Source organism: Dryobates pubescens, chromosome Z (genome assembly GCF_014839835.1).
Source record: "Dryobates pubescens isolate bDryPub1 chromosome Z, bDryPub1.pri, whole genome shotgun sequence".
NCBI lineage: Eukaryota > Metazoa > Chordata > Aves > Piciformes > Picidae > Dryobates > Dryobates pubescens.
Window position 1 is genome coordinate 114,010,213 of NC_071657.1, and position 11,007 is coordinate 114,021,219.

The 11,007-nt window shown below is 40.7% G+C and overlaps 1 protein-coding gene across 1 annotated transcript in view; it reads right to left on the bottom strand.

Moving 5' to 3' along the window:
- The window catches only part of CDC123 (cell division cycle 123), a 38,360-nt gene extending 27,374 nt beyond the window's left edge, over nucleotides 1-10,986 (bottom strand). Inside the window, exons 1-6 of the mRNA XM_054178521.1 lie at nucleotides 10,744-10,986; nucleotides 9,548-9,619; nucleotides 6,319-6,373; nucleotides 5,517-5,549; nucleotides 1,765-1,860; nucleotides 914-1,020 (exon numbers count right to left, since the gene is read on the bottom strand). Coding sequence (XP_054034496.1) covers nucleotides 914-1,020; nucleotides 1,765-1,860; nucleotides 5,517-5,549; nucleotides 6,319-6,373; nucleotides 9,548-9,619; nucleotides 10,744-10,817 — 437 coding nt within the window. The 5' untranslated portion in view covers nucleotides 10,818-10,986. The remainder of the gene's footprint in view (nucleotides 1-913; nucleotides 1,021-1,764; nucleotides 1,861-5,516; nucleotides 5,550-6,318; nucleotides 6,374-9,547; nucleotides 9,620-10,743) is intronic.
- Between the last annotated feature and the right edge of the window lie 21 nt (nucleotides 10,987-11,007).

The window sequence follows — 11,007 nt, forward strand, 5'->3', positions numbered from 1 at the left end:
TAGGTTAGACACAATGTAAAACCCAGCATCAAAATTGAGCTGACAACATTACTAGCACTTCATAAATGCAGAGATAAGGATAAAGATGAGGATGTTGCTACCTATCCTTTTTTTTTTAATGTATCAACAAACTACAGGGGGAAGAGTGTTATTAGAGCTGCAGGAATAAAAAAAGGCAGCAGTTGCACAGCATTAATGCAACTGGTTTGACATTTTAGACAACACAACTCTTACTGGGTGATAAGCTACTTAACATAGGACTATTATCCTTGGTAACCCTCTATAAAGCACTAGAATGAGGGCCCTGCATTTGACAAGTCTCCTAAATATTGCAGCAATATAAATAAGCACTGAACAATCACTGGAAAACAACCTCTCGGATTCCCTTTTTCTATGAAATTCTGCTTTGCAGAAAAAAAAAAACAAAACCTAACAATAACATTAAATTCCAGTAACTTTACTTTCTTTCAGAACCAGGCTGTACTTTAGAAATGACAGGAATTAGATGCAAGTACTACAGTAAGAAACTATTTTATACAATTAAATCCTTGTGAGCAGATAAAATAAACCCCAAGCACATCATATTTATAATGTTATCTGTAACTATTATCCCTGCCTTGCAGCTCTGCAGTAACTTGGACCTGGCATTTATTTAAGCATGGTGGAGGGGAACAAGGAAGAGGGAAGGAGCTGGGGGAGCTTAAAAGAACAACTAACTTAGTACTGTACTTGAAACACATATTACTGTGCCTGAACAACTTTCAAACATGGGTATGTATTTTGGTATCAAATATTTATCATTACTGTGCAGCAAAGTGAGATCTTTCAAAGAACAGAGAAGTTACCCTCAAAGGCTTAAGTGGGATTTTTTTGACTGTGTGTAAATAAGATTGTCTACTAGAAATCTACTTACGGCTGAGTGAGATCACGAGTAATGAAGTCTGAACTCTTGAAGAGGAGGAAGATGTCACTGAGAGCTTTACACTTCAGAGAGCTGTTCATTGCTATCCAGTAGGCATCCTAATCAGAAAAGATTATCCAAACATGCACCATTACTAGCAGGAAAGAACGCAGGCTGCAGATACATATAAATATCATGCAACATTCAAAATACATAGAGAAAAATCAGCTGTTACAATAGACAATAGTTGTTGCTTTTCTTATGAATACTCTGTTGAAAGCCAGGCAAATCCATTTAAAAAAAAATGAGTTTTTGCCTTATTGATTCCAGGCACTTTCTTGGAATGCTTGACTGAACACAAGTTTCCCTTGAGAATATTATACAAAACCATTTGGGTGCACCCATCCTTAGGGTATAGTTAGAGTACCTTAAAATAACTAGAGGGCAGTGGTTTTGGGTTGGTTTTGGGTTGTTTTTTAATTGGTTGGTGCTGGGGGGGATTTGTTTGATTGGTTTGGGTTGGGTTTTGGGGGGCTTTTTGTTTGTTTGGGGGTTTGTTTCTGTTTTTTAATATGGGAATTTTCATTTTTATCCCAGGTAAAGTTTCCAAACACTATCCTAAATGAGATGACTCTGACCATCATGCTGTTATCTGTGAAAAGGATACAGGGGTTCATGATGCACACTCTAGCTCTAATCCATCAGAACAATTTGCTGTATCGTACTCCACTGATAACTTGTCACTTCTTCCTTCATCAGAACCAATAGCCTCTTCCACTACTTCTTTCCAATGCATTAAGATCAACCAAACAAAAGTCCTTATGATAACATTTGCTACAAGTTTTGGGAGTCGGCATTCTTACCCTTGGAGCACTCCAGTTCAGTTTAGGAAAAACACTGCCACCCAAGGAACTTATTGCTTCTTGAACTTTAGCTGTGAACTCAGGAAATTCTGGTGCCTGAACAAAGATGAACAACAATAAAAAGCTCAATTTTAATACATTTGATGGCAAAGTGTGGCTGTGTCTAAATATCATTAGAATTGCATACTGTAAGTGCAATAAAGGTGTTTAAAATCAGGATCTAAGAATCCCACAAAATAACGGTTTTGTAGGAATAAATCACGTGAGAATCAATCAGCTCTAACATTCTTCAACAGAAAGCAGAAAGGGTGTTTCCAGTTCTGTCATTACTAGCCAGACTCATGAACTCCAGGAGAAAAATCCCTGAAATTTTGTAACTCTCATTATGAAAGCTGCAACAGCTTGCAAAGGTGCAAGGCAAATAAATAACACACATCTGTTGTTTGATACCTAATAGGAGGTTACTGTATACAAATAAGATCCAAGAAGATTTAAGAACAAACTTCTAAACATTGTTTAGTATTAAGCATCTCTCTAAAAAAACTAAAATACAAATATTGTAGAAGTATTAAAGATAAAAAGGAAGCAGTTCTGTATTAGGTCTCTAGTTGCATTTAGGGGCACATAAATCAATATGAATTTAGGAGTAAATCAATCAATTCATCAGCAGTTTGAGTGACAGCTCCCCATTTAAGCTTTAATTTTACACAATGTTGTTAGCAAGACTTAACTCATCAGCTCTTAAATTAGATCTTTAAGTAGCTCTTTAACAATCTATTGCATCAAAAGAGAGGACACACTGCAAAGGGATGGGTTGAACTAGAAAACTTTGTTTCATAAAGAATTGTATCAATACTGTAAACAAAAGATGATGGGTAGAAAAAAGCCTACTCAGGGTTTTATAAACACCACCCTGAATGTGGTGCAATACACTCAAACAAACATAAATAAAATCAAATTAAAAAAAAAAAAAAAAGAAGACTGCTGATCTTTAAAATAATGCAAAAGGATTTCAGGCACATGTAAAACATTTTTCATCTAACAAGATTTACAGAAAAAAAAAGTATTTAAGAACACTATTTCTGCCTGAGTATTTTTCAATTAAATTCAAAGATAATTTCTAGGCTAAAGCAAATTAATGTCTCTAAAACAAAACCCTCACAGCCATACAAGTGATCATAAAGTTCCTATATTTTGGTACCTCCTTTCTGCAGCCCCCTTTAAAAAACCCACTCACATTTTAGTGCAGTGACCCTGACTGAACTTCAAACATTCTGAATCTTTCCTCACTACATTACCTACTCTCCACAGGAAACTATCCTCACAAAATTGAAAAAGCACTTTGCTTATTTTACTTTATTTTTAGAGCTTTAGCCAATTCTAAAAGTTGTACCTGCATGAAGTAAAGCTCTTCGTCCACAGCATTCTGATGTAACCTCTTGTTTTGACAGAAGTCAGGATTCATACTATGTATGTAATACCAGCACATATTAAGCCTCCCTGGGGAAATGTTACCATTGCGTCATTTGATGAAAAAAGTAAAGAAATACACAGAAGAAGGTAGTTGCAAGGCTGCATAAACAAGTTAGGTTCTATTATTTCCTAAATTCTGAATGCCTGACTTGGAAGCCATGAATATTAATGCACTGTTTTTTAAAAGGAGGTTTTTTTAATCTAATTCTTCTTGAGAATACAGAAGGGGCAATGGAAAAAAGTTCTACCCAATGACTCAGGCAGCTCATCAAATCGTATTAATTACAACCACAGCTCACCTTACTACCGCTAGAGAACTACAACCTGGGATTTATCATACATAAGATACAAATGCCCTACGCTGGCAGCCTGCACAGAACTGGAGTCTCCAGCATGTGCCGCTGGTCTTCATACATTATGTTCCCCAGAGTGTCCCTGTTCAGCTTCCACACTGCTGCTTGATCCATTCACATCTCTTGTGGTAACTCCAGATGCATCTCCCCACCCTTCTGCTGTTTCTTTCCCCCTCTTCACCACTATCAAAATGGTAACAGGCAGCACTTAAAAACACCAGGGACTATTTCCATTCATTCAGTGGCCCCTAGGTTTCAGGCATATCTGCCATGGATGGAGTTTTTCCAGCAACAATCTACCAAACTAAAGAGATGGTAAAAAGCACATTGTGAAACTGTACTTTCAGACTATTTCTCTGACTAAATGTAGGTGCATTTTTGTAGGAACTAGCCATGAACACAAACCATGTTCATTAGTAACCATTTTCAAAGTTACAGATTTGGTGAAAGATAAAGCCCTGCCAGCCTCTGAACAACAGCCACCCTGGAGGTCAAAATAGCCCTCTTGTTCCTCGACCCCTCCATTTATTGCTGAGGATGATGTTATACGGTATGGAATATCCCTTAAGACAATTTGAGTCAGCTGTCCTGGCTCTGTCCTTTCTCCTCCTCTTGCCTATCCCTGGCCTAGTTTTTGGGGAGGGGTATTGGGGCAAACTGGGAAAAGATAAAGCCCACTATGTGAGCACTGTTCAGCACCAGCTGAGCATCAACTCCATGCCAGCCAGCTGTAGTACATCAGCTGTAAAGCTGCAATCTGTACACAGCACACAGTACTTACCTAGCTAAACTTAAACAGGTATTAGAAGGGGTGTGATTTGCAGGTCAAGAGAGGTTCTCCCACTCCTCTACTCTGCCTTGGTAAGATCGCATCTGGAATATTGTGTACAGTTCTGTGCTCCTCAGTTCAAGAAGAGCCTCAGAGTGCAGCAGAGAGCCACAAAGACACTGAAGGGAGTAGAACATTTCCATTCTGAGGAAAGGCTGAGGGAGCTGGGTCTCTTTAGCTTGGAGAAGAGACTGAGAGGCGACCTCATTCATGTTTATAAATATGTAAAGGGCAAGTGTTGGTGGGATGGAGCCAGGCTCTTCTCAGTGATGTTCAATGATAGGACAAAAGGCAATAGGTGCAAGCTGGAGCACAGGAGGTTCCACATGAACATAAGGAAAAACTTCCTTACTTTGAGGATGACAGAGCCTTGGAACAGGCTGCCCAGAGAGGTTGTGGCATCTCCTCTGGAGACATCCAATGTGAGCAATTCCACACTACACTAGAGAGCTAACAGGACTGAAATAATAGTATCAATGGCAGACAAGTGACTCAAGTATATGAACTCTGAAAATGACAGGGCAAGAGCAAGTTTCAAAAAACAGGTGTAAAAAAAAAAAAAAAATCAAGAAAGCCTAGATTCTATCAATTATGACCCTGATTCTAAGCCAGGCACAGTGCAAGAAAAGAATAAAGATGAGGGGGAGGGGGGAAAAACAAAGAAAGAAACAAACAACAACAACAAACCATGACAGACAAACTTATTTAGGAAGAAATAATGGCACAGGTGTAAGAGAAGAACTGTGAAAACTGAGCTGCAGTGGCTTCATTCCTGTTACATCCAATCTGATTAAGTAATTGGGAGATATTCAAAGTGGTGAAAATGAAAGACAGATAAATTTAGAGCCATGCTTCAGTTAATTTCCTATAGTCTAACGTGTGTGATTGTCGCAGATGAAGAAAAGCATTTTATTTTTAAATATAATTAAGCCAGCAAAACTTCTCTAAAGTTACAGACATCTACACTGCCATCTATCTAGAATGGTCTGAAAAATGTTAAACACAGCAACAGTGCTCTTTAATTAGTAACAAGTTCATATTGCAAGGCTGCAGAGAAGATACTGACAAACCCACGTCAGGCTTTTACAGGACCTTACCTTTAAGGTTGTAGTATTCTCATCATCCGACCACTGTTAAAAATAAAAAGAAATCAAAGCTTACTGGTTTCCTGAGACCACATTTATAATTTATGAGAACATCAGAATTCAGCCTTCCTACAACATGCAGATGAAATCATTGCCCTGGAGCTCCTGTAGAATACCATCACCATCCTCCAATGATGACGGTAAAGGTATTGTATATTCAGCAGAAGTACTGTTCTAAAGTACAGATAAAAGAAGGCACTTACATATTTTAATTGTGGTTTATATCACAAATTTGGACATTTCCCAACTCAGTCTTCCCTGTCTAAAGTTTGTCTTCAGCTCCAGCAGTTCAATCCTTCAACTCCATGACCCAGTAGTTTCACTTATATATTTTTCATCTCCTTTTTAACCTGTGCTTACAGGCTGTGCTTACAATCCTTTTTCACCTTTTTCCTTCTAGAACATCTTTCTGAGCTATTACGGCCACAGGAAAATTTCATTGCTTCATTGAACAGCTCCTGCAAATGTACTCCTCCTCTAATTTTTCAGGGCATAAAACAGTATTAAGTTCAATTCCAACATCTGTCAACATACCTTACTCATTATTGCAAATGCAATTATCAAATAAATAGTCTTCTTTGAAAGAGCATAGAAATATTTTAAACATTATCTAACATCACAGTATAAATAATGATGGCTTAAAGGCAACTACTATCAGGCTATTATTTTTGTGAAGTACTCTCCTAACCTACAAATTATGCAGAAAAGGCATCATCCTTGATTTTAACCAAAGGAACCAACATTTTATACTGACCTGTATTTCCTCTGCATCATCACTCCCTTCCGGAGCATGACTTGGTGGATCATCTCTAAGAGAGTAAATTATCAGGAAAAAAAATTAAGCACTGGAGTTTGACTCTACCATATACATCAGGTTTCCACAGCATCTACCAGCAGCTGATTTAAAAATGGTTTTGTGAGAGGATTAAGCCTCAAAACCCCCACAAGATGGAAAAAAAAAAAAATAAAACAGAGCAAGCCAGTACAGAAAACTGAATGCTGAACACTCTGGCATTAGACTTGGGCCCTACCCAAAACACTTGGCTTCTTCCAAATTATTTTCTGTTCTGAAAACTCTAAAACTTAAGCTTTTTTAACATCCCATTAACAATTCCTTTCTAATGATAAGGTGGTGGAGTCACCATCACTGCAGGTGTTTAGGAAGAGACTGGATGGGGTGCTTGGTGCCATGGTTTAGTTGATTAGATAGTGCTGGATGATAGGTTGGACTCAATGTCTCAAAGATCTCTTCCAAGCTGGTTAATTCTATTCTATTCTATTACTGTACTCCGACAGAAGCACAAATTAAACAAACTTCCTTTCATAAAACAAAAGTTCGATTTAAATTATGCTTTGCCTCAATACTCTTTATCCAAGGAAAAGTTTATAAAACTTGAGTTTCAGATGTGATCCTCTGAATTGCTGGTTCTGAAAAGAAAATGTTCTTACACTCCCCACACAGGAAAGATCCTACAGAAAGTGGATACATAGTCATTAGCTGCTTCCTGAAAAATTCCTTTTTCTACACAGAGGACATCTGATTATATACTCAGCAGCACATCTGGGAGAAAGCACTCGGCTGCAAATATTGCTTTGAAGTTTTAGGTGACTTTTGATGCTCCTTAGCCAATATAATTGTGAGGATCTTAAAGGAGAAAACCAAGCTTTTGAAGACTTAGTCACAGCAACTCAGTGTAACAAACATGGTGTCAAACGTACATCCTTGCCAAAAGTCAACTCTTTAACAAGCCAAGGCTCTAGAGTTCCTTAATGCACTTTCACAGGGATTAAGCTATCAATTCAGTTCTAGAGGTCAGATATCAATTTACTGAAGATTAAAAGCGATCTTGGTCTGACTGCAAGAAGATCACATTCAATGCTAGCTAAAAAAGTTCAACTCTGAGAAAAAACAGTTTCTAAAAGGCATTTTAAATGTGAAATACCTTCAAAAATATTATTTCAGTTAATTATACATCTGTCCATTATTCTATTGAAGGCAGCAGAAACTGTTTGCATAACATAGGATAGCTGTAGTCAAATCCTCAGTTTCAACTTTTCTGAAGACCTATTAAAAATTAAATGTGTGCTGCTGACTTAGTTGCCTAATTCTGCAGAAGCAGGTCGTTATATTACTTCTTACCCCCCAAAAAAAGTTTAAGAAAACAATACTAATTTTCTGGATGTCTTTTATTTTAGAAAAAAAATAAATAATAAAAATTCAAAGGGACTTTTCATCTTTACAAGGTGTTTAAACAGCTTCAATTTTATACAAATTGATTCCTAAGAAATTAGATATAGCTCCCTTACAGTCACAGCTTAATTGGCTGCTCTGTGAAAGGCAAACTACCAGTTAGGAAAAGATAGAGCGTGGACTGATTTCTGAGTCTAATCATTAATAAGATGTATGCATGCATGCAATAATCATTTTACAAGGAAGCCAGATCACAAGCAGAAAACAAAGCACAAAGCCTGGGTTCTTATCAACTGTTTCTCATATCTATCCATCTTATCATTCTCTATCCAAAATCTTGGAATGGGTATACATATAGGACATTCAGCCTTATCATATGCCAAGAAGGCCAATGGCATCCTGGCCTGCATCAGGAATAGTGTGGCCAGCAGGAGCAGGGAAGTCATTCTGCCCTGTACTCAGCACTGCTTGAGTCCTTGAGTCCCATGTCCAGTTTTGGGCCCCTCACTGAGATTCTTGCACATGTCCAGAGGAGTGCAACCAGGCTGGGGAGGGGCCTGGAGCACGGCCCTGTGAGGAGAGGCTGAGGGAGCTGGGGTTGCTCAGCCTGAAGGAGAGGAGGCTCAGGGGAGACCTTCTTACTCTCTACAACTACCTGAAGGAAGGTTATAGCCAGGTGGGGCTTGGTCTCTTCTCCCAGGCACCCAGCACCAGAACAAGAGGACACAGTCTCAAGCTGCACCAGGGGAAGTTTAGGCTGGAGGTGAGGAGGAAGTTCTTTCCAGCAAGAGAGATTGGCCACTGGAATGGGCTGCCCAGGGAGGTGGTGGAGTCACCATCCCTGGAAGTGTTCAAGAGGGGACTAGACGTGGCACTTGAAACAATGGTTTAGTTAGTCATGAGGTGTTGGGTGATAGGTTGGACTTGATGATCTCTGGGGTCTTTTCCAACCTTATTGATTCTATGATTCCATGATTTTACAGCTCCTCTTATTCCAGATAGACTACAGAAACTGAGGATCGAGTCCAACCACCCTGCCAAAGTAGGATCACCTGAGGCAGGCCACACAGGAATGCATCCAGGTGGATTTTGAACGTCTCCAGAGAAGGGGGCTCCACAATCTCTCTGGACAGCCTGTGTCAGTGCTCCTAGTGTCAAGGATTAAGATGTGTGTGAAGGATTATACAAACTCAAAAATTACTCAATTTGCTGCATAGTTTATTTTACTGAGAATAAAACCCAGATAATGTCAGTTCATCCCTGGATAAGGCAGCAGGCATGTGAATGGTGTGGGGCAGGCCAAGCCTCTCTGAACTGGAGCTAACCAAAGCCAAACCAGCAGGCTGTGTACCCAAGAGACTGGTAGACTCTACAAGGAAAGGAGGAGTAGAAAAAATATGAAAGAATTGCCCCTACTTGGTCTAGAATCATGTGCATTAAATGGATTTTAGGATCTGTATCAGACACCAGCAAGCTGAGTTTTATTAACAGCAACAGCTTCCTCCCTGGAGGTATTCAATGCCAGGCTGGATGAGGCTTTGAGCAGCCGAGCATAGCTGAGAAGCGTCCCTGCCCATGGCAGGGAGGTTGGAGTAGATGATCTCTAAGGTCCCTTCCAACCTAGGCCATTCTATGATCCTAGGATTCACATATTCATATGGGATGATGATTACCGCAGCCAGATTAGTGAAATTAGAAAATTCATTATGCAAAACATGTTTGCACACAAAATAGCACTATGAATATAAAACAGTATTAATATTTGGAGGGTGGGGGGAAAACACCTCCTTACCTTCCAGAAACCACAAGCGTTCCATCATCCAGCAAATATTCTTTCACATTCTCTGGTAGGGGAAGTATGACACTGGAATAAAAATTGTAATTTCTTTCATAAATTATTATTACCATTACCGGTTAAAATAATAACAAGAGCTGAAAAAAAAATAATTTGGTTTTTAATAGACTATATCTCAATGACAATATGTTTTATTCTCTATCACTATGAATAAAAACACATCTCTCCCCTCCCACCCTTCCCCTCCCCTTCTGTCATCCTTTCCCCAAAAATCAATGCCTATTTTCCCTCCAGGAAAGTAGAGGAGAAACAGGCAAAAAATTTAGATGAAATGCACAAAAATGCCCCACTCCTTCCAAGCTCTAAGAAATTCAAAGAAAGAGCAAGTGTCAACAGTGAGGAGACAACACCTTGTTCAAGCCAAATTTTCCTGAGATCCAAACCAAAACTTGCCTACACCACCTCAATGTTCCAAAAATGAAGGGCTCTCACTAAACTTACCAAAACCATGCATGTGCTAAACACTAAAAAGCGTAACAGATTAAATGCTTTCATTACTAAAAGCCTGGTGTCAGTGCTTTTTGATCCAATAGGGCAACTATTTTATGCTTGACTTTCCTGAGTTACTGGTAGTCCTTGTAACCTGCAACAGCAACTTAAAAACTGCAATTTGCTACAGCTTCCAGAAATACAGAGAAACACTAAGTCAGTCACTAGGTTTGGTGTGTTCAGTCTGTTTCCCTGAGCAACCAAGTGGGAAGAGCAGTGTATGTAGCATCAGCTGGTGCTCAGTGCAGAGTCTCACCAGGAGAGCAGGGAGCACAGGGGTGTCTGGCCTGACCTCGAGGCTGCCCCAAACAGCTCTCTCAGGGTGCAAGGATGAGACCCCAGCTCCTAGGGTTCCAGCTTGATCAAGCCTTCCCCATCGCCATCACAGCTGTGCCCCAAAGAGGTCCCCAGTATCTCACTCAAACCTGCCCATTTCTCAGTCCACCCCCGAAGAGCCCCACACATCTCCTCACCCCACCCCTCAGTCCAGTCCTAGCCGCCCCCTCATCTTCCCCGCACACACAGCTCCCCTGCAACCACTTCTCCCGGCCCCTCCCCCGGCCTAGGCCTACACGCAGCCCAGCCCCACACCGGCCAGGGCCGAGCCGCCCTCAGCCCCACACCGCGCTCCTCACTCCCCTCACCTGCGGATGGTGACGGCCCGGAAGAGCGGGTACCACACGGAAAACTGGCAGTGCACTACCTGCTCCTTTTTCATCTTCCCCTCAATCCAAGCCAACCCAACTCGGTCCGGTCAGGCTCGACCCGTTTCGGCCCGCTGCTCCCGGAAGCTCCCGCTCCGCCCGGAACCTCTCCCGCAGCTCTCGGCTCTACCCGGTCCGCCATCGGAGGCGCACACGGCGCGGCGCCGCCTGGCCCCGCCTGAGGGGCGCCCTGGGCTGCCACCT